This window comes from Paramisgurnus dabryanus, chromosome 12 (assembly GCF_030506205.2).
Source record: "Paramisgurnus dabryanus chromosome 12, PD_genome_1.1, whole genome shotgun sequence".
NCBI classification, from domain to species: domain Eukaryota; kingdom Metazoa; phylum Chordata; class Actinopteri; order Cypriniformes; family Cobitidae; genus Paramisgurnus; species Paramisgurnus dabryanus.
The window spans coordinates 22,049,851-22,074,873 of NC_133348.1; the positions used below are offsets into that span (position 1 = coordinate 22,049,851).

The 25,023-nt window shown below is 36.8% G+C and overlaps 1 protein-coding gene across 5 annotated transcripts in view; it reads right to left on the reverse strand.

Annotated features, from left to right (window-relative positions):
- Positions 1-1,572: 1,572 nt before the first annotated feature.
- The window catches only part of brf1b (BRF1 general transcription factor IIIB subunit b), a 74,228-nt gene continuing 50,777 nt past the window's right edge, over positions 1,573-25,023 (reverse strand). For 3 of the 5 annotated variants that reach the window (XM_065257183.2, XM_065257180.2, XM_065257181.2), the window contains exons 17-19: positions 9,400-9,454; positions 4,104-4,287; positions 1,574-3,764 (exon numbers count right to left, since the gene is read on the reverse strand). In XM_065257183.2, coding sequence (XP_065113255.1) covers positions 3,727-3,764; positions 4,104-4,287; positions 9,400-9,454 — 277 coding nt within the window. In that variant the 3' untranslated portion in view covers positions 1,574-3,726. Of the gene's footprint in view, positions 3,765-4,103; positions 4,288-9,399; positions 9,455-25,023 lie in introns of all 5 variants that reach the window. The other 2 variants (XM_065257184.2, XM_065257179.2) reach the window with 2 other exon arrangements.

Genomic DNA, 25,023 nt, shown 5'->3' on the forward strand with positions numbered 1-25,023 from the left:
CGAGTTAAATGGCCTGCAACAAATGCTTTCAAAAGCAAACACACGCACTGGAATCTCCCACTTTAAGGCCTTTAACTCTCTATAGATAGCCAAGTACTGCTCTGCTGTGTATGAATAGAGCCTTTCACACAGAGAGACTAATGGTTGTTTGGATATTTAGGGGCAAATGGTTCAGCTGAATCTCTTTGGAGTCTTCAATTGTAATGAGCTATCTGTTGATAAGTTGCATCGTAGCATACGAGCCACAGTCAAGACCCATTACATTCATCTGACCTCGGGCTTATAAAAATCAATATCATTAGCCATTAAGGTAGTTGCAAATGAAAAAGCTTATTCTACGTTTCAGTGGTTCCTTTGCAGTTGCTGCAGTTGCAGTTGCTCAGGCCACATGGCCGCTTTGAGGACAAAGGCATAAAGCTTTATTATGATAATGAAATTCAGACTGATAAATAGTAGTCTTGAACTACTTCGACTATGGCTCCTGAAAAAAATCTGATTTGAGACATTATTAATGATATCAGAAACTGACGTATGATGCACTGTTAAGAAAGCAAGGGTGCCTTTATCTTACGTTAGCCTGAGAATATATACAAAGAGAGGAAATACACAAAAAGAAAGCAGTAAAAATAGGCAGTAATTCATAAACAAAGTTGTAACAGCCTGCTGAGAAACGCAAATTTTACGTATGAGCCTTGAAAAATTTACAAAAACATTGAAAGGTAAATGGAAATTGAGGAGCTCAGATGCAAACACCGCTAAACGCCACCTCAGTCAAAAATGAGATAATGATATTGACCAAATGCTATTGGCACATATTATCAAACATTAAATCCCAGCCTCAGGACAAAAATTGTGTGCAGAATCCGTTAAACGCCATGATAAGCAAAGTCCTTTAAGTGCACGGAAGAACAATTAGACGACCAACGGCATATTTACATCGAGCTGCAAGTGTTTAAGGAGGTTTACAGAATATATTAGGAAATTGACTGAACTTTTTATACTTTCATCTAGGGGTGCAATGATGCTTGCTATGCTTCTCAATGAAATGACGCTACATCCAAAAGCCAGAGGGCGCTCTCGTGCAGAAACTCAAATGGGCCAGAGAAGAAGAACCATACACACGCCGCTCCAGGAAATGGCTTAAGCTAAATTTATATTGCTGTTCTTCAAACCTTTTCAGGTATTCTCATGATAATAAAGAATATGTATAATGATTATGTTTGACGAGTGATGCTTTTTTAAATGCATTTTATAAACGACTATAAGGACTGCGCTTTATACAGTATGTAAGGGATAATGTAGAGGCAGCCGGTAGTTATCGGGAAATAAGCCCCGACAGTGTGATCAGGACCCGACGCGAAGCGGAGGGTCTTGTATCACACTGAAGGGGCTTATTTCCCGATAACTACCGGCTGCCTCTACATTATCCCGCTTATTACACGGCTACTTGACACATAAGAAAAAAACTGGACATGAATATGAATTTGAAACATTTTATTGGCATATTTGTTTTAAATTAACATGTTTATCCTTCCGCGAAACTTTGCACAGATGCATGAAATGATCGTAATACCTTATTAAGATCCTCTGCTTCATACTTGTCTGTCTCCATTTTTTCTCTTTTAGTCAGTCTTTGAGAAGTTTTAATGCCCATTCTGTATTTTTTTGTGTGTTGGCTTCGTAGCTGTCATGCTCTATTTTGTCAAGTTCAGTCTCAGTAGCTGTCTGTGTCTTGTCGTGGTTGTCCAGTGTTTGTCACAAGATGGCGCCAAACAGTAATCTTTATTGATCTTTATTGGCGCGGAGCGATTTTACTCGTACAAGTAGTACCGGCTATGCGTTATTACTTTGGAGCGGTTATTATTTAAAAAGAACGAACCTGCAAATGTCTCGACTGACCAATCAGAATCAAGCATTCCAGAGAGCCGTGTAATAAATATCTATAAGGACTTACTGAACAAAAGCCATAGTAAATGAAATAGCTGTGCATAATATCGTCTGTGCGATTCAGAATAGTTATCAGCCACGCATTATTAGTGTATATCTGCATTTATCGTTGCATCCCTACTTTCATCTTTATTCAGAAATTGAGATTTTATAGAAGTGAAGATTATTGCCAAAATAGCCTGCATGAATGTGGGTTTTGCAGCTAAAGACAGTCAAATTTGTAAACACCAATGAAATGACTAAAGTGACATTTGTGAAAACTAGGCATTTTAATTATTGACTAGTAACCTTTTCATTGCCATTAAAGTGAAATTACTGAACCCAAAGAACAGAGCCTGATAAAAGTGCTCATTTAAGAAAACATGTCAGAAGCTCTTCAATTGTTCAAGACTAACTAACTTGTAAGGTCAAACGCATTCAAGTGTCACTGAATCATTTTGCCTGCTTCAGAGGTGAATCAATACAGTCAGACTTTTTACAAATACCTGCAGACAAAATATTCTGGAGGAGTTTCAAGAAAATTGACTTCACAAAGACAATGTGAATTTATTTACATACATTATAATGTTCTAATCACTCGTCTCCCATCCCAGAATGTAGGCAGTGTTGAAATCCACTGATGATGATCCCAACAACTTATTTAAATGACAATAATTCTACACTGAGATAAAAATAATAACATTACAGTTACATTCAATGAAAAACAAAAGAGGATAATTTACATTTTCATGGGAAATATAGCACCACACTTGACAAAATACTGTTATATGTACATATATACAGACATATGTCATACAGACATCATTTGGTCCCAGCAGATAAATAGAGAATAAAATTAGGTAAACAATAAAAAGCTAAGCACTAGAAAAACATAAAAATCCATTAGATGTGAGTTAAATATAAACCAAAAAGCTAACATTACAAGAAATAGAGTTCTTGTTTAAAAACAATATGTGCATCTGTTTTAGTACACTTCACTATGCCTCCTATAGCATTAAACAGCATCATTTCACAGCTCATCTTCCTATTACACTCCAAAAGATGCTGAGTTGTTTCAACCCTAAATGTTTGTTGTTTTAACCCTTTTGTACAGTGTAAAAAGTGAAAGTCAGATCTACTTAAACAAATTATTTTTAATATAATTACGTCAATTGGAAATTTAATTAAAAAAACTTTAAAAATATATTTCAACTGGTTTCACTTAAAGTGAGAAAATTTCATTTGAGTTTTTTTTTTGTTTTTATTTTAATTACATTTTTTATTTAATTATTTTTTACATTTTTATTTTTTAAAGTTAACCTGTCACTTTCTACAGCGCAGGTCAAATACGAACACTTTCTGGGTAAAATTAACCCATCAGTTGGGGTTGTCCTTTGACCCAATGCCAGGTTGAAAAAAAAAAGCATTTTTTAGAGTATATATGTAAAATATACATTTATTTCCAGGAATTACCTACCTGTACACATTTAAATCCTATAATACCAGCTACAAACCTGGTATTACCTTTATTATCCAAACCACTACTAATGGTTTCTGTCTAGCTGAATATTAGCAAAGTGCTAAAATGGTCTTACCCACTTGTTTTTCAGTCTTAAGCTGCCGGTCCACCTTTTTACATAGCGAATCATTATGAAGATACTGCAGTTTAGGCAGTCATATAAAGAATGATGAGGATGGGCGACCTTTTAAGTGTCCTACATACTGCAGCTCTGTCACATGTGCCTCAAGTTCTTGGTCCTTTCCCTTACACATTTTATTGAAAAGAATGCCGCTTGCACACTAGAATACTTCTTCTTCTTCAGCTTCACAGCCATAGTCTGTAAAAAAACAAAAATGTAAATGAGTTGTGGGATTTCTTGATGAAAGCAGAAGATTAGATTAGATGGCAGAGTGCTACTACAATAGGACACTTCTGTGATAAGCGAGTATTTGTAGATGTACTGTATGACTTTCAGAGGAGAAAAGATAGGTGCGGTTGATCAAGCTGATAAACCTCCAACTGCAGTCTGTTACAAAGGGCTGGAGAGTTACGGCCCACTTAACATTAAACAATTTGTCAAAATAAAGAGAGCCAGATCTTGGGACCAATCTTGATCGTTCAACCCTTGAACCGTGACTTGATTATCCACAGCTATGGTTTATTGTGACATACTGACCATTTCCACCTATCAGCTGCATGGCGCTAACACAAGACTCCTCTGGCTCTTCTTCAATCTCCTCCTCTTCCTCTGCAGGCTCCTCGTATGCCACAGGGCCACTTTCCACCACAGGGGGAGGAGTGGGGGCAACTGGGGGCTCTGGGGCTGCAGGAGGCAACATGGTGGTGATGCTGGGGGAGACCTGAAAGATGTAATGTTACAAAACAATGGGAGTCAATATGCATGTGAAGACCTAATCTGTTTGTTTATAAAACAATTAAAGATCATAAACATAAGCCACTACATGTTAGATACATATTCTTGGTTGGAACCGTGATTTAGCGGTTAGTATGTAGTGCCCATGTGGGCAATAACTGTTTGAAACAGACCTGCAACATCCTTCAATTCTTCATATCACAGTTTAAGAAAACAAAGTAAATCTTCATAACAAAGGGTACAAATGATTCAGGGCAACATTTCCCAGCAGGCATCGGAGGAAGGAAGTACTGCTCAGGGGAGGCAGAGGCCTAAATCAATTATCGTGTCACGAAAATACAGGAAGTGCATGGAAGTCTCAGTGGTAATTATAGCACAGACGTGCTGCTCTACCATGAGGCCACTCTTCAGGCATTGCCAGTTAACGGGAAACAGCAGCAGTGGGGTTTTGTAATGGCAGGATTGCTAAGCTTGGCAGATGCCTATAAGACGGCTTCCAGCTCACCTGTGGGCAACACCCTGAGTGGGTCACTCGGGCTGGCATTGCAGAGACATGCAAACGCCTGATGGCTGGAAAGTCTGGTTCATAAATGATCTCATTAAGAAGAAGAGATGTGTTTGCAATCAGTAATAGTTCAGCAATATATATATATATATATATATATATATATATATATATATATATATATATATATATATATATATATATATATATATATATATATATATATATATATATATTCATCACTTAAATTTATATTTTAAGATCAAGAGTCTTAAATTGGGAAAATTATGTGTATTTTATATTTTTGGGTATACTTTTTGGGTACACTTTGGGTATATTTCCTGTATTTTCTGTTTTCTTACATTACCCTTGATTATGTAAGATTGATTACCCTTATTTCTTTTTGCCTGGTTGGACTGTCTTTTTGTGTACTGGATTTTATTTGCCTGCCCTTCGACTACATTGTTTTGCCTGCTGATTTGGATTGTTGACCTTGTTGATTTAATAAACTTCCCGCATCTGGATTCTTCACCGCTTCCACATCTCCTGCTCATTACACATATGCCAGGCCCATAAATGTCGATGCTTCCTTGTAAAGAAGCAGCACATGCCAGCACACACATGCATTCTTCTACAGACTGATAAACACAAACAATCAAGATGACAAAAGCATTGAGCAATTTGTTTAGATAGACAATGAGGTAGGTTCATCACTACAAGTGACCCTGGACTATAAAGTGGCAAAATTTCGTAAACTTTGTTGGAGAAGCGTTAATATATCGTCAATATATAATCTCCTTTAGGTCAAACTAGGGTTCATTAGGTCCAGGAGGTTTGTGAGGTGTTGAAAAACAATTAACCTCTTCAGTTAATTTAATTCAATTTATTTTGTATGCGATTAATCGCAATTAATCTAGTGCTGGGCAAAGATTAATCGCGATTAATCGCATACAAAATAAATTTTGTGTAATTATTATGTATATATATAAATACACACACATTCATGTATGTATTTAAGAAACATGTACATGTTTATATATATTTATTTATATTTTTTATATTCTATATAATAAATGTAAAAAAATTATATATATAAAAAAAATCTGAAATGAATATAATATGTGTGTCTGGTTAAATATACATAATAATTACACACAGTACACACACATATATTATGCAAAAAAAAAATCATTTTTATTTTGTATGCGATTAATCTCTCTCTCTCTATATATATATAACATATATACAACACTACAGTATATCAGAAAACTAAGAACTCATCCAAAATGGACAGATACGTTTTATGTACAAAAAAAAACAGAAAAAGGTTAACCCATTAACAGGTAACAATACCAATGAAAAATACTACTGTTTTTGAAGTGAAACATGCAAACATGCTATTAAATTATTGAAATATGAATTGAAATATTTCTAAATATTTGGTTTGGTTATACTCGCACACGACAATAGACTGATTTAACGCATGTGCATGACATCATCACTATCATGCATGTGTATTTGCAAATAAGTTATATGGAGACAACACTATCTCACGGGAATTAGTACATATTTTACGAGTTGGTTAATTCGCATTAATTCATACAACCACATTTGTAAGTTTTGGTACAATTTGCTTTGACCACTGTGAAGTTGGGGTTAGGGGCGGGGTTTGGTTTCGTTGTTGTTTTTTTCATTAGAATCGTACGATTTTGCATGATTAACTTCATATGAATTGATACGAATTAGCCAACTCGTAAAAAATGTACGATTTCTCATGAGGGAGGGAGACAACACTATCAAAATCTTTCCATTTTGATTTACACGTACTTTAAAACACGTTATCAAAAGTTTGTTGTCAAGTAAACAAACAGCCAAACTGCATAAACTTTCCCATTTACGGGTTGAAATCATTGTCGTTTAAACGGCCCCTAAGACGTTTGCACAGTACTGTATAGTCCATTATATATTCCAGTATAAATTGTTTTTTCATAGCTGTATTACAATCTGAGTTTTTGCAGCAGACAGAAACTAAGAGCCCCTTATGCTTGTCTCAAGCACCGCATGAAACTGTGCCCTTTGTTCTTGCTTTGTGGGAAATAAGAGAGTACTGCTAACGACTCTTTGTTAAAATGACTCTCCTCCACATTTCTCTCAGAAATGCATAATAGATTATACAACCCTTATTAATATCAGAATGTCCCAGCAGCCAATAACAAAAGCCGCTCGACAGCGACCTGTACCAGTGACAGCAGTTCAGTTGCATAGAGACAGAAAAACCTGATACTACATTTTTCTGGGGTTTTTATTTTAAAAGTACTTTGGTTAATACAGGGTGTGCTATTGCTATACCTTAACATGCAGTGGGGCACTAAGACCCAGAAATCACAGCACCAATCCATCAAATTATGCAGCATGTATTGATTTAGAGATTAAATGTATATGCCATATAAACTCTGTACTGGGTAATATGGTGCTCTAATATTTTCCACCATGACATTTACCTATGAATTGTTTGATTATCATGAAAGCTGATTTAAAGCTGCAGGTTAAGTAGGGTTAGATTCATGATGCTTGAACCGAGTGAATGTATTTTGACCTGTACTAAATATGTATTCCTGAAATATTGCGCATTAGGTCAATGAGAAAATAGACCGCATGCAGTTCTACTGATGTGTAATCACATTAGCTCTTGGGTTATGAAATGAGGTGCATACAAGAACACTGTTGATTTAATCTTTGTAATTGCATTTGAAGATAAGATCATACAACATTTTTAGCCAATGGCATATTTTGAAAAGGGACATGGTGAGCAACAAATATGGCTTCGCATTTACAGTGTGAGTATGTGTAAGCCTTCTCAATTAAGACAAATTTAATATTTGAATGCATTGTAAGTTAACACTGCAAGCATGCACATTGTAAAATGATTTGTTGGTTCAATATAAAAAAGTAAGTTACCTAGTTGGCTTACTTAAATAATAATAATAATAATAAATAACTCTCTTTTCTCTCTCAACAGGTATCATTTCGGAATTGTGAAAACTTGTAACTTGGTATAAGAACTTGTATTATTGCCTCCCTATGACAAATCGCTTGATTGTTTCCTTATCTTTTTAAGTTGCTTTGGATAAAAGCGTCTGCTAAATTCCTATAAATGAACTTAAAAATATTAGTTGATTAGTTGAAAATGTTTAAGTTAACTAGTATTTTTAAGTTGAATTAACCTAATATTTAAGGCAACCAGGTTACTTACTTTTTTAGGTTGAACCTAGTTTTTCTTTTTTAAAGATATTTTTAACATTAGTTAAGGAACTAACAGCGAGCTGTGTATTTTTTAGAATGTATTAATCTTATTTAATACAGTGTTTATTATTATTTACATTAGTTTGCCGTGAATTAACCTATTTTAACCCCTTAAGCACAATACCTATTTTGGGGATTTCCCGATTTGGCTTTCCCATACTCACATGAAGAGCTGTGCTTCCCGAAAAAAAATTTTTGTGGGTGTTGTCCCGGCAAAATTCTTGATCTCGCGGCACGTTTTCTTAAAAAATGTGATGGAATATGCAGGTTATTTATGCAATTTATGTGATGAAATTGCGGGAACTTGCAAAAATAGCGAGAACGTGCAAAAACTGCGGGAACTTGCAGCTTTTCTATGATGTTCACGTCATGTAATTACATCACTTCATAACGTTCCCTTGGCAACAGAGGGCATGGCTGCGCTTGTGTGAAGTAAATGCGACATTTTTCAACTTTCTGCTAAGATATATGTGACTTTTTGGTTCAAAAATGCAGGGATTATGAAATCATGCAAGCCACGCATATTTTGCATGCGGAATTCTGCAATTTATGCAGCGAAAGTGCGGCGTATTTAAAAAAATGCAGCCCCTGCATAAATATGCAGACTTTGGCTGATTATGCATTGAATCATGCGATCGCATAATCACGTTTTTCTGGAGGGACTGGAAGAGGTGTACATACAAAAGTTTGGTATCATTTTACAGGAAACCCTTTGAAATTACATAAACCACTGTTGAAAGTGATAACAATTATTTTATATGTTGTCTGTGTTATAATACATATAAAAAAGAGGCGCTTTCCTCCTGGGAATCATGGGAATGAGAGCTCTCATTTGATAAAAGACTTCCACATGTGTGTCATATTTCAGCGATATGGAAACTATAAATATTGAATAATATACAAATTGGGGGGTAGTGTAAATTAAGTATAAATAACGTTCTTACAGTAAAACATATGTCAAATTGATGCATATCTGCAGAAAATAGACTTTTTTAAGCTTTTAAACAGTTTCACATATGGGGTTCTGGGTCCATGACAGACCCAGAAAATTAAACAAATATTTCGATGACGTCATTTTGGACCCTGTACTGGGTCCACAGAGTTTAGACACAGTGTTATATTTTAAATATGTATTGGTAATTTTACATTTAATTTTAAATTAATGCATTACTATTAACAAATGCTGTGTGTTTGGGGCAAAACTGTAGGTGGGATAATAGAAAACAATGCAATAGAAAATCCACCATTCTATCATTAACAATAATAATGAAGTGTGCAAATTTAACCTACCGGTTTAGCTTCTGTCCTCTTCTTCTTGGGAACAGATGAAATCAAGGGGCGGAGCCTAAAGACAGCAAGGTGGTAGACAGATAAAAACTGTAATGAATATTTTATAATTAACTCATCTTTTTCCACACCAACTTATACAGAAGCTTTAAGAGCTCACAACCAGCCTAATTTGTCTTCTAAAAATAGCAAAATGTGAACAATACATCATGTCTCCTTTCTCAATCCCACTCGACTGCAGATTACTTAAACATATCTAAAGCACTAGATCCACACTGAGACCTGTGCTGTTGAAGCTAAAGAAGCCCTGTGGCATTGATGAAATGCTTAGCTTACATTTCCTGACGAACGGATTTAAACATCAAACACCATCAGTATTTAGGGCTAATATTAAAGAGACTGGCATAAATCATTAATTAGTTTTATGGGGGAAGGGGAGAGAGAAAGTGAGGACCGTCTTGTGTGCAGAGTTTAGAGCTGCCTTCAAAAGATTTGCGGTGAACCCTGCTCAGACCTGTTTTTAGGCTCCGTTTCGTGTGACCTGTTCCTAACACAGTGTGTGAAAAAATGTATATTCCTGTAAAGTCAAAGATTTTGCATTTGAAATCTGATCGCAGGCGGTTAAAGGAGACACGGACATCGCACCACCAGGTGTAAACAAAGTCTCGCCCACTGACCACTTACTGTATGACTGTACTCTCTAGAGGAAACTCAATATCATATAAACAGCGTCTTACAGTAAAGACTGCAGATAATTATTGGAAAGCTTTACCAAAACATGCATGCATGATCTAAATTGCCGAGCGAATTTGTCAAAACATGACATGCAGCTGTAGTGGTGTAACAAAATGTGGTGTCTTAATTTATAGTATACTGACAAACATATTGCTCTACTTTGCATATGGTAATGCAGATTGACAAGCATCCAAACGTTGCCTAGATATACAAACCAACCCACAGGAAATGTAGATGCACACACAAATAAAACACAAGCTAAAGTGCAGTAAAGCTAAGCAGCAAAATGTGGCACCCTGGTGAGATCTCTCCAGGGCTTTGAGGAAAATGCTTTCTTGGCCGATAAGGGAACATGCTACTAATTAATCTGCTTTAGGAACAGAGAGAGAGAGATAGATAGAAAAGCTTGATGTGTCTTGGGGCTTCCTTTGTCGTAATTCATTAGGAGTGGCGGCCTACATTAGCCATCTGCTGTCCAATCAGAGCTGAGCTTTGTCTCTTCTAGACAGATCTGTTCAATGCACCAGTGTCCTGGTTCCGGTACACAACCTCAACATCACTTTCGTATCAAGATTTTCCAACACTTTACTGGAAAACGCAATCACCCCCGAGCGGCCTCGCAGAGTGAATAGTATTAAGAGAAGGTGAAGATCCTATAACCCGAGTGTGACTAATACACTTACAAATTCTTTAGCCGTGGAGGTGGAACGGCCTCCAGCTGAATCTATAACACATGGTGTGTACTGGAAGCCTCTGCTTGCGGGGATTGAAAAATGTAGATAGTCTTACAATACTGAATGCATGAGGGCTCAGCCTGAACTGAAGTGAGTGGGGACACTGCTACAGAAGAACTGGACAGAAAGTTGAAGAGATTGTTTTAACTTCATCAGAGGCAGTTGAGGGGGAAGAAATCACTGAGATTTTATAGGACCTTTACATATATTTTAAAGTGTCTGTTAATAAATCACACTCGAATTACTGTTACTTTACTTGTTTTAAAGGTATAATTCAACAAAATGTGACCCTGCCTATGAAAACCAGGCTAACGTCTCTTATTCTTATTTATAGATAACAAGTCTTTGACGTGGCCTTACTCAGTCAATATTAAAGATATCAAGTATACATTTTATAAGCGTTCCATTGATGTATGTTTTAGGATAGGACAATATTTGGCCGATACTATTTGAAAATCAGGAATATGAGGGTGAAAAAAATCTAAATATTGAGAGTATTTAAAGGTGCAGTGTGTAAATTTTAGCTGCATCTAGTGGTGAGGTTGTGAATTGCAACCAACGGCTTAGTCCACGGCTCACCCCTCGCTTTTGAAACACATAGAGAAGCTACGGTAGCCTCCACCGGACAAAAATGGGAGACAACTGGGAGACAACTTAGTAAAAAAAATTGTCCGTTAAGGGCAATTTTGTAGAAAAATGGCAGCACAAAATGGCGACTTCCATGTAAGGGGACCCTCGGTGTATGTATATAAAAAGGTTCTTAGGTAATTCTAGGTTGTTCTAAGGTAATAAACACATAACGGTTCATTATGAAAGGTCTTTATACACCCCTGATAGTATAGTTTTGTATATTATTTAGCATTTCTGTCAAAAGATCCTTCTAAAAATTACACACTGCACCTTTAAAGATCATGTTCCATGAAAGTTTTTTTTGTATATTTACCTTAGGAAATTTGATAAATATTTATCATATTATTACTTAATAACCTAATGATTTTTGGCATAAAAATGTCACAATACACTGTATTGTTGGCTTAAGCTACAAATATAACCGTGTGATCTGGTTTTGTAGTACATTGTCACATATATTACTCACCCTCATGCTATCTTTGTATATGACTTCCTTTCTTCAGTTAAACACAAAAACATTATTTTAAATTAAAATGTTGTCCTTTTATCTTTTTATGTGGAGATCAATATGGCTCCATAACTCATAAAACCAAATCCATCCATCAATACTGCCCTACACAGCCAAAGCGCAGTACGTATTTGGTCAAAATTGAGTTAAGGGTTCAAATGGGTTTTGTGAGATCTGATGTGTCTTGTGACAAAGTCTCCTGGTTAAATTTTGTCCCATTTCAGAGAAACGTGTGTGCCAAAATTTCAGTAACATGTTTGACTGGCTGGTGTAAAAAACTTTAAGGGCATTTTCTCAGTTATAGTGTTTGCGTAGTTACTACACTTAGCCTTTGTAGGGCAAAATAGTAAATAATACAGCTGACTCCAGTAAGTTAATAAATGTCTTAGAAATTAATATTTTGACCTTATTTAGCGATCGCTTGGTTGTGTTTCCATAGCAACATACAGATCAGTGTATGTTTTGATATGAGCTGTGTCCCAAAGTGACAGCCTCAGAAGTTTACAAAGAGAACTGAAATGGACGGTCTAACCTTTGGAGAACCTAAAATTTGCGTCGCCTGCTGTATGCTCCCACCGCGCTTGTCAGCAGGACACAGCGAAAACGTTTCTGACTAATTAAAATAAATATGCAACCAGAAAAATATTAATTTATTTTAGAAAATATGACACGTTGATGCATATAAAACTTTTCAACAGTATATCAAATTTAATCAACCTTAGAAATATACACAAAATAAACAGAATAATTTTAATACAAAACATAACTTATAACTTTTTTGCTCACCAGCCAAAGTGGCTTGTTGTTTTCCAAAGTTACTAGCCACTCAGCATTTTCACTGGCCAAAATTTTGTTGCTGTTAAAATAAATTTTATATGATTAAACTTGGCTTTGGCATCCTAAAATGACTTTAATTTGGGTAATTGTACTCGATTTAGCTCAATTAAATGCAGATTAACTTTCAAATGCAGACTGACCACCCAAAATTAAGACTACATTATTTAGCTGGTAATATCAGCATAGATCATATCATATATTTAGGTGCCTGAAAAACATGCTAGAAACGCATAGATAGATTAACTTCTAATGAACATATTAAGAGCGGAGCAGGGGTGTAGAAGGTTAACTGAAAAGATAAACACAAAAACAATCACTTACATGCTATTTGTTTTATCTTTCCCGAAGTGTATGTGTGTGTGCTCAGACTGCGTACCGTGCATTCGCAAATCCATCAGCTCTCGCACTCTCTCTGGTAAAAAGGTGGCGCTTTGGTCCGCCAAGCGAGCCTTCGCTGATCGCGCGCGTCTCAACAGACGTCTCAGTACGTTGCGCTGGGTGCAGGGAGTGCTCATGGAAGTTATAGTTTCCCAGTGTCATTGCGCATTGTTTATAATTTCGCATAACTTTTTAAAAAATGACAATAAAAAAAATATATTCACCAGCAAAAGTGGCTACTGGGATTGGCTGTCTTAGCCCAAATCTACCCGCATTTGGTGGCTGTTAATGTCAAGCCCTGCTTATAATACTAAAACAGTGACAACATTTTTTCTGCTAAATACACACTTTTATTTAAAAAAGATTTTAAATGTTTTTTTAAAAATATCCAGCCGTTATATGCAGCCATTACAGGCGCGCAATGAATCTTGGGATAGCCTAGGCTGTGAAGGATACATTTGTTCTACGAATTTGTTGCACGGGGAAATAAGGACGCAATTTGAGGCTTCGTTTTAAGCATCCTTCAAATTGGGAAGGCCTTACTAGCCTTAAGTCGCTCTGCTGTGATGCAATTGGTCTGTATGCGTATGGTCTTAGAATACGTCCCAGCCTTCGAATTGGGACACAGCTATGATATTGCATCGCTAAGCGTTGAATTGTGCAGAATCCTGTTTTTTTTTTTGTAAAAATGAAATAAAAATCTGCAAATAAATAAATAAATAATAATACTCACGCTTCTAAATTAGCTTAGGGCAAATTGTTAAAAGGGAGCTTCAGACAGAAGACAGCAAGGCAGCACACTAGGGATTGGAACGGAGCCTTTATCTCTCAGTTTGATGTAAATGGCCAGACACTGTCACTTTCACACAGACACACTTACACTGGCTCCCGTGCACTGTAAATACTGACCCTCCCACACCATCCTCTATAAATCACTGATGCAATTTATGACAGACCGTCTGCTCTTCTCTAAACCCATTACAATCAGTCTGCTGGACACACAGGCGGCACTGAGACCCTTTAACTGGCCAGAATTAACAGCAGGATCTCCGTCGTCCGATGGGGAAAATGCTGTAAACACACCCAATTATTCTTCAAGAGCGCTTTCATGTGTTTAATAGCAGGCATCTGTGTCCAGAAAAGATTTCTGACATCAGAACTGGAAAATGAAAGACAAAGGTAAAGCCAGCAAGAGAACAAAACAGTTAAGATTGAAGTGTATCTCGAGGACAAGCTCTAAATGTGACTGTTGAACTCTGTTTTATCCGTCTCTGTTTCCACTGCACTGCCCTTTATGTCTGTTAGGGACTGAACACAACAACACAATCCCCTATAAAGCCGCTGGGCACCATACTCACATTAAAAGAGGACCGAGAGTGACACCAAGTCAAACGGCCACTGACATGTGACCTGTATATGTGCATAGATAAGAGATGCCATGATATACAGTATATGTGACCCATTCTGTGAAATCAAGGCTAAAGTCTCGATCTAATTATGAGCATCGAGGTTTGATTTCAATCACTGACATGACCTTACTCAGACAATAGTAAAGATATCAAGGTTATATTTTCACAGAATGTTCTTTGCATAATAATGATGATTTTATGCAGAAAACAGTAAATTAGAAAAAAGCCCTGACCTGAAAATTAACACAACAGTAAATTTTTAACATAAGAATGAAGAATAAATATTTACGATGCTGCATTGTTTCCAGGTCAGTAGTCAGTAAGCAAGTTATGCATGTTACTAAGGTCAGATTTTCTTGTTTCCATTGAAGCACACAAGATCCTAACTGGAACACTCAAAATATAATCATACTGGGATAACATGGATCATCAGGTCTTGCACAAACCTGTAAGATCATGGAGGCTTTAGTTCAAGCTGTCACTAAAATAAAAGTGGAACATAATAAGAAAGTTTTCGCTTTCTGTCAAATTGCTATATTTACATTAAATATATATATATATATATATATATATATATATTATATAATTTGTATAATAATAATAAAATAAGATTAAAAAATATAAAAGCATTTTGTCTGCAGTGTAGTGTCAGAGCCTAGGATGTTTTCAATATTGTGTGTTTGTTTGTGTGTATACTATTAAAAGTGAGGAGGAAGTCAGATAACCAGTATGATGTCAGCATATGAAAGTGTGTATAAAGTCATGCAACTATAGTAGTTTATGGGTGCTGATGCAAACAGTCTATGAGCTAAGTGTGAATTACCATAAGGTGTGATGCATTAACATTATCTGATGCATTTTGCAAAGCAGAAAAAATTAAATGCTCTATTTTCAGTGCATTCTCAAAACAGTAGCCTACACAACACTTCAAATATGCAGTAAGGTTGTTGGCACATTCACAAGCTGAAACATCAGGTAGCATCTGTGCACCGCTTCCCCCTCAGAGGACTTTCACAGGTGTCTGACACCAGGCGAAAGTGTGAAGTCAAAACCAGTGCATCCGTACAACACAACTGTGACAATTTTACTGATAATAAATTACCACAACCAGATGGGTAACCTGCATTATTCAATAGAATGCTACATTTGGGGTGTCCCATTTGTGACCTCCCAAAGGGAGGTAAAAATGGGGCAATCCACAGGTCAGATGGGGTGCCCGCAGGGCTGAGTGGGCAAAGCTGGTGAGGGCGCCCATGGCCGCTATGCCGAGCTCCGCATTCCCACCCCCCGGCCCCATGCTCACGCCCGGGGCCAGATGGTGAATGAGCTAGCTAATGGAGCGTATCCATGCAAGACAAATTTGCCCACTTAACAATCAATCCCAACACTCCTCTGTCATCAATAATTTCTCAGGATCTCTCAGGACTCTTTCAAAGGCAGACTGAATTACCGATGCAGGCATCATCTTTCAGGACTGTGACTGATAAGACTGAAGATTTAAATAAACATGTGACCAAACAAATGCACATACAGTACAATCGTTCAATATGTAGTGTGAAACATGCTTTCAAGAAAACGACAATGAATACCTTCTTTATTGTTAAATATATTGGATTGTTACTTTTGATCTAGAATATTGTGATTATTACATTATTTTGTCATTGTAACACATGGTCTTCTTAAACTTTTGATGAAAGCTTTGAAACTTTAGGTCTAAATTTATACAGTTGTTTCCTCATCCACCAACTGTGCATTAAACATGTGTAATTCTAGCCACAAAGTATGCATGACTATTTGAGTACCAAAGCAAACAGTCTACTCACATATGGTCTATATATAACATATTAAAAGCTGCAGGACGGAAATCAAACACTTCCACCATTACTGATGTGTTCATATGAGCTTTGTAGCTAGGCAACAAATTTAAACGGCTCTCAGTGGGATCTCTTTTAAAACCAAAATGAAAAAAAACTGGCCCAATCTCAAATATTTCAGTGGGAGCGCTCTTGCTCTGCCGGGCCCATATGCCAGTCTGTCAATAATGCATGTCGATGAAACTTGACGGGGGGAAGTAATATTTCTGTTGAGCCAATATCACACAGCAGCTGGCTTTGTGTAAATAAATCTAAGGGGGGAGAGGGGCTTCTGGTGCCACTACGCAGCTGTAATCCGTTTTCCAGCTGGGTGTATGAGAGTTTAAGTTGTAGGGGTGATCAGAGACAGGTTAAAAGCTGTAATGCTTTCATCAAATTTTCATCTTGGATAAGATCACATAATGGCGAATGAATAAGACAAAATTTAAATTAATTCATTAATCCATACTCATTTTAAAAGCCTTTACGTATTTAATAAATCGCTTCAGGCAAAATACAAAAAAACGTTAAAGTACAAAAAGATATCAACAAGATGTTTGTTGCAGTGCCCGAAAATAGTCCCCTGCTATTGAAAGTAACCAAGGGGACTATTTTAATGCGCTGCGTAATATCATTGCGCCTGCTGCAGCCATGGTCAGCAGCAAAGTCCTTGATTATTACGCCAATTTGAGAGTATAGTTCCTAGCCATATCTGCCTAGATAATCACAACTTTAAATTTTCTGTCGGTCTTAGTACACGATGTAACTACAGAAGAGTCAAGTTTTAAATACTGTAGGAAAAATATCCAAACTCTTTGGTTATTTTTGAGCACGATGCTAATGGTCTAATCAGATTCAATAGATTATGCTGAGCTATGCTAAAAGTGGTACCGCCAGACCAGGAAATCGGCTGAATGGATTCCAAAAAGGTACAAATCAAATGTTTCACTCTAGGGAGCTGGAAAATGAGCATATTTTCAAAAAAGTGGAGTGTCCCTTTGAAATTGTATTAAATATCTTGTATAAAACAGTAATGAAACTGAAGAAGCAAAAAAAAAAAAAAACTTGTGGGCAATCTCTTAAAGAGCATTCACATCCTGAAGGACAAAGCCATTATGCATTCAGCTCCTCCTTACAGATCTGGCATGATGGAGGAGATACGGAGGGAAGGCATGAAATCTGACCCCGAAGGAGGGAACCATTAAGGTCCCAGTGGTTTCCACACCTTCTGGTGACAAGGCATCTTATCACACTTCCTGCAGGCTACTGAGAAAGGCCTCCAGGGGCCAGAATAGGGAACACAGCTTGGAAAGACAAAGGTGTAAGTAAGACATGATTATCCTTCTTTCTGTCCCTACAGCAGTACAGTTCAACAGAGAAAAGGATAAATCTGTGCCTGACTTCACTATTCTTACTGTTCTGAGTTCATTACTCGGCACACTCAAGCCCTTTTCAGACAGAAATTACGAAAAATACACGGAAAATGCATGGAAAATGCATGAAAATGCGTCAAGGATTTGTCCGGAATCATTTGATTTTTTGGTTTATTCACACTGCCAATGATTTTCCGGAATCTGTGCAAGCATTCACACACATACTGTAAAGATCCTGTAAAGACGTGATGTATTTAAAGTCCTACACTTGGTACAGTAGGTTTTTTCCACAGCGTCTGAAGTTTGCTAATTATTCGTGATTTCTCTTTTGAGAAACTACGTGTGTGGATTTTTGTTTGACAAGATCATAAGAAGCGTGTGATGTGCTGTTCTGTCATGCTGGTGAATGATTTTATCTTCAGGGGGGCTTTTTTATCCATTTTGCCGACATATCTCGTCATGAATGTTGATCTGCGTTTAAATTCCTATGTCAAAGAGCACGTCATGCCTCTTAAGGCATAGGCTGTGTTACGGCAATTTTACTAGGTCCTCTTTACGGGAGTGATCCCAGAACATTTAGGGGACGTGTTTGTGTTCACAAAGAAGCCTCTCTGCCAATTTTACAAAACATTTCCTTACTTCCTTACTCATTTTCCTTAAAACTTCCCCATCTGGCCAGTTCAGTGTTGTCATTACATCTTTAATTAATAAGTGATATGAGTTAGTGATATGAAGTTCTTTAAGGTTAAAATGTAATGGTGTATTAGCCTTCCTGGGACTATAAACCTTTTTTCTTTGTTTTTGAGGGGTGGTATGTGTACAAAATTTGTGAGAAATGGTGTATGTTGTTATTCTGTCAGTTCATGGTCAAAACAGTATCCTGTGTTGGATAACTCTGCTGTAAGACACTGAACGAGAGAACACGTCTGATACTTTTATTCTAGCGTAATGCTACAATGTTTTTATGTCTTGCAAGCTTATGCATTTGTTGATATGCATTTGCAAGCTTATGAAATTTGTTGTTGCAAATTGTGCTTAAATATGTCGCCAGAGTAAAGTTATTTAGCTGGCTGGCTTACAGTAGATATATTACTTGTTATAGTCTTTATAGTCAGAATAGCGCTCCTATGGGGTCATAATTATAATTTCATACCAATGTTTTGATCTGTCTGCCCATATTAAAAACATAGATCTCTTTTAATATCATAGCTTTTATAATTTGTCCGTCTGCTTTATAATTTCCATTTATTTCTGCAGATTAAACCCCAACACATTTGTTTTTGTAAGAAAAATTTCTTTTTGTGGGGATTGCTAAAAAGGTTAGAGTGAAAATGAGAGAAAAAAGTTTTCAATTTTTCACACTATCGACCTACAGTTTAAAAACAGACAATAATCATAACCGAACTATCCTGTCAATCTTAACAGGAAAGTGCAACAAATTTTAGCTCTGTGTATAGAAAATGTAAAGAAACATCACTAGTTTAATGTTCAGTATTAAAGGAATAGTCTACCCTTTTGCCATATTAAACTATGTTATTACCTTAACCTAGACTAATTAATACAATCTTTTTTCAATGCGTGCACTGTACAGCGCGTTATGAATGTGTAGCATTAGCCATTCATTCCTATGGTACCAAAAAAAAGTTTTCTTTTGTGGCACCATACTTACTGGTATAACTCCTCATGTAATATATATGTCTTTATATAAGGAAAACACGGAAGTGTTTGGTGGCTTCCCTGTTTGGTACCATAGGAATGAATGGGGCTAGGCTAAATGCTAACACATTCATGACACGCTGTACAGTGCATGCAATGAAAAAAGATAGATATGTATTAATTCGTCTAAGTTGAGGTAATAACATAGTTTAATATGGCAAAAGGGTAGACTATTCCTTTAATGGTGAATGAAAAACATTTAGAATTTTTCTCAGAATTAAGTTAATGCAAGTTAATGTAACATCGACAGATATCAGTCTGAATAATCAGCTATCGCATCAGTGGAAAAATGCCATATCGGTGCATCTACTTTAAACTACTAGTGTGACCAAGTCAGAAAAATAAACACTACAACACAAAAATGTGCAATAAACAAAAACAAAAATCCCCAAAACTCAACATAACTGTTTCAACAGTATCAAAAATAAGGTAAAGATGTACCCAAGCTGTCACTTGGATGGTACTGCACTTTTTCAAAAAGTACACATTTGCAACTAAAGACTTCATATTAGTACCTCAGAGGTGGTGCATATTGGTACCAAATGTGTATATGGTACATATTAGGACATTTTTAAAGGGTACTGCCCCAGTGACAGCTTGGGTCATTTTTTATTTTTTTTGCACTGTACTGTTTCAGACAGGGTTTTTGTTTGAGGTACTAATATGCATTATTAAGTACCAATATGCACCACCTCTGAGGTACTAATATAAGATCTTTATGTGCAAAAGTGTACTTTTTGTAATTTTTTTTAACAATTTCTTCTGCCAGTGTACCATAATTCCTAGTCACCATCCATTGAACTCCAGAAGCCATTTCTTAATCATTGCCTAAGACCAAAACAAAACAGTGTGTGGGAGTGAGAACGCCCTGAACCGATCACACACACCAAGAATCTGACATAATGCTGAGCCTCCATGGAGCAAGTAGCAATTTTCTTCTCATCAAAGAGACTGCTGCTTAGTAACAGCTTTCGCCAAAACGGTGGTGCTTCGTCTACGACAGCGAGTGCTGAGAAGAGTGCACTGGAGGATCTATCGCCGGCAATCACAGTAACATCTGCACATGCATACCTGCTCCATGCTACTAGGAGACATACATTTTCATGATCAGTACTTTAGGCAATCAGGCATGATGAGTGGGAGAAGATTCCTGCTGAGACCGCTCAAAAAGAGTGATGTGACTGAGTCAACCTGACTCCGTGACTTAAGAGCAGATGGTAAAGAAGGGCTTGTGAAGCTTTTGAGATGACCATCTCAGTATTACTTGCAAAACTTTGGTCATGTAGCATCTGCTGAGGTGAGGGAAGGGTGTAGAGGTGGGTTGGCCTATTGCTTAAGGGTCTGAGCCGTATTGGAATTGTAGCAAGTAGAGTTCGAGGTAGGGGGAGACCTGTCAACTGTGGGTTCCTGAGAGACCACGTTATAATTGTGGCCCACAGGTCATGACAAGGAGGCTGTCCTTGAATGTACTACACACAGCATGTCTACTCTGAATGAAAAGCATATGACAAGCTCACGAGCAACAGTAAACTAATGAGGAGAACTTAACACGAACAACTGCACACACTGTAGAGGTGGTAACATGTGCTTTAAATTGTCTAACCTGAATGCTTAACTCAAAATCATCAAGTGTTACCAACCTACACTTTAAAAAAAAAAAAAAAGAGGTGCTAAAGGACCACTTAATGGATAGAGAGGAGCAGCACCTTAAAAAAGGGCCTAATATGTAACATTTAGGTACAGATATACATACATTTGGCACCAATATGTACTTTTGAGGTACTAATATGCACTCTTTGGTACCAGCATATACCTTGGAGGTCTAATATAAACTCTTCAGATGCAAAGGTGTACTTTTTGAAAGGGCACCGCCCCAGTAACAGTTAGGGACCATTTATCTGACAGTGTATCAAATTAAGACTGGATTTACATACTTTGAAGGGTTTCCCGCAGCACATTTCAGTTCAGGCGGCCCGCCTAAGCTTGGAAACCCTACCCCCTTAACTAGGTCGTCCAAAAAAAAAAAAAATTTGAGAAATTAGAAAGACGTGGTCCGGACCGTCACTGTCTGGAGGATAACTAGCCAGTTGATAAAACATCTCGGAGAATAGCGCGGACATGCTTAACACTGCGAGCGTGCACGCGCACCACACGGCCGAAATGAGAGACGTGGTCCATCATGTCTGGAGGATAGCCAGTTGATAAAACATATGTCCGTGAGAACTGTAAGTGGACTTATGTTTTGGAGTTATTTAAGCCTGTTACTGTATTAGTCTATAGTTCTTGCAAATTGAAAGTAAGTTAGCTGGTGATTTTGTTGTTTAAGCAACCTGCTATCTAGGTGTCACGTGCCTGTTGATTAGATATAATTGTTGAGCGCTCTTGCTCACTTTATTTATGTGCATTATTTACATGCTACAGTAGTTACACTCCTTTAAGATAATGGAATTAATAGTGGGAAATAATCATTTTTTATCATTTTTGCGCCATCTATCATCATTCGCCTGACGTTCTACAACATCTGCTTTAGTTTGTGTTTATTAACCCTTTAATTTCATTTCATTACGCAGCTATTTCCATTAGAGGTATCTGTAAAAACATTTAATTCATTAATAATCTAGTATGTGTTCATTTTCTGTCATAGTTTTTCAAAATTAAATTTTATTTGAGAGTTTTAAATAAAAAATATTTTAATTTTCATCATGAAGCATACGCCCCGCCCTTTTGATTGCCACACCCTCTGTCCCGCCCACTCGCCCAACCTACCACCTTAACTAACAAATTTTCTGCGGGAAACCCTGCTTTGTTATGGTTATGGTAGAAAGATATTAAAATACTATATAACATTTTAATTTTACTAAACAGATGTTAATGTTAGCAACTTTATGCCCTTTATTTTAACCCTATGTGTTGTTGGGGCCATTTTTGGCAATTTTTTTGGATTAATTTGGCCACAACTTTCTCTGTGTTTCAGCAAATGAAATGATTTTTGGTGACAAATCTTATATTTACACATATTTTAAGAAAATGCTTTGAAATTTTTCAAAACTCAACAATATACTGTGCGCAAATGTACTACCCTTTCGTGTTGTTAGTGGCCAAATAAGGCCACTAAATTAAACTGCTGTAAAAAATTTTTTGCATAAATCTGTTAATCAACCTCAGTACTGCTGTTATACTCCATATAACTCAATGTACAAACCAAAAATTAAGCTCTGTTTTTTGCACAGGCCTACTAAAGGGTTAATGGTGCCACATGGTGATCAACAGTAAAAATGACAAATTTTACCTTTTTGCAAAAGGTAAAACTACCAACAATCAAGAATGCATGATAATAAGGTGTCATGGCTCTGCAATCAAAAAACATTTTTTATAATGGAAGTCAATGGGGCAAAAATGGCCATAAACCATAAATGAATAAATAAATTCTGATGCTGCGCAAAAACAAAAGATGCATCAAAGCCAATGTTTTTACTAATCTTTGACATACCCAAGACTGTGAAAAAGGTGAAAAAAAATCCAGCCCACAATCACTTTTTACATTGAAAATCAGTAATTTTGTGTGTTTTTTCCCTCAAATCAGTGACATCACTTATGAACTTAACAATTAAAGAGTTAGCAAAGAGCTGTCAAAGAACCTTTAGGAAACTTTATTTCTAAGACTGTACACATATTACTGCATCTTAATTTAAGGTACTTTAGATCTGTGTTTTTATTGATCTAACTCAGTAATTCTCAAAGTGTGGTCCGCGGACCACTAGTGGTCCGCCAAACCCCCCCAGTGGTCCGCCAAAAGATGACCTAAATTAGGCAAGTGTTTATACCAGGGCTATTCAATTGGCGGCCCGCGGGTCAGACCCGGCCCCCAAGGTAATTTGATCCATCCCTTTATGTAGTCTGTAAAAAAGATATCTCTAGAATAAATTTAGTAGGTTAGACAACGGGCCCTACAGTTACGAGTTGATGCGCATGCGTCTGTTTCATACAGCATGAGCTGCAGAGCGCGAGTCACGTGACTGGTGCGAGCAGCTGTGTCACGTGTTTATATTCGCGCTTTGGTCCACAAGTTCAACGCGATCGCCTCCCCATCACGCGCCCGCGTCTCAAGACGCGATAGCTGACTGTGGTGAGTTAAGAGACCGGACTCTATGGCTGTTTTAACTTTATTTGTTGTATTTCCAGCTTTAAAACACTGCCTTTTCCGACAATTGTTGTCTGATAAGTCTGCTCAATTATGACTTGCTTATCAACAATGACATTTACGTTACATGTCTTAATAAATGAAACTGCCGTTTTTCCAAAATTCAAAGCATCGTTCTCACACAATAATGCAATTTAAACGAACAGTTCATTTGCACCACTGTATGCGTATCGTGCTGACAAACATACACCTGATTTCACTGCTCTTGCGAAATCTAAAAACATATTCTGTCTTATTAGAAGCTAGCCTAATGTTTAATTATTAAGATGGCTGTTGTTGTTGAAATAGGGCTACTGTAATAATTAGCTTTGACAAAAAACTGCATGAAACAATGTTATGTTCCATGTTATAAACTTTTTTGATATGTGCACTGAAGTGAGTAAATGAGTTAAATTCCCAATGAGTGTGATATGGATCTTATTTACCTATTTAAATGTAGAATAAAGCTTAATGTCAAGCATAAACTGAAAGCAGCTAAAATCCACAGATCTATTAGTTTTGTAATGTACTAGTTTTTGTTTCATGTGTAAAATCCCTGTAATTTCAGTGATTTTGGACATTAAGGGGAATTTTTTTTCAGCATTATATTGTTACCATAGATACAACCATAAACTTCACATACCCACCACCTCAGTTTTAAATTAATGGCTCTTTGGAATGACATTAAGTGGGACCTAGGCTGTTATAGTATGTTTAATTGCAGTTTTTTTTTCACATGTGCAGTATGTTGTTCATATTAAGCTGCAACTCATTTTACATTTACTTTTTCAAATTAAATAAAATTCATATAATAATTTCTGAACATAGCATTGCATTTGTGTTTAAAAAATTTGTTTTTGACTTAAAACAGTTGCATATTAAACTTAAATTTAGCTTATCCTTCCTATTTTTTTGTTTTTTTGGGGGCGTGTTAGAGTCAGATTCTGTTAGGTGGTCCTCAGAAAAATATTGGAAGATGAAGTGGTCCTTGGGCTGAAAAAGTTTGAGAAACACTGATCTAACTGGATAATTAAAACAATCCAAATGCTTCGCCACAGAACATTATTCCCATCAGCAGGATGTGGCTCCTGCACTCCCGCCACTAGACATCCTCTGGACCCTGAAATCTCAACTCACTGATAAATGACTAAATGAACAATGGAGCCCTCCATGCTGAGAGACCCAACCTAAACCCTTTTCACTTTGAGGTCGGTAACCAGGCACAAGATTCTGCCATTGAGGACTAAGAGGTCCTGTCTGATGTGTTATCCTAC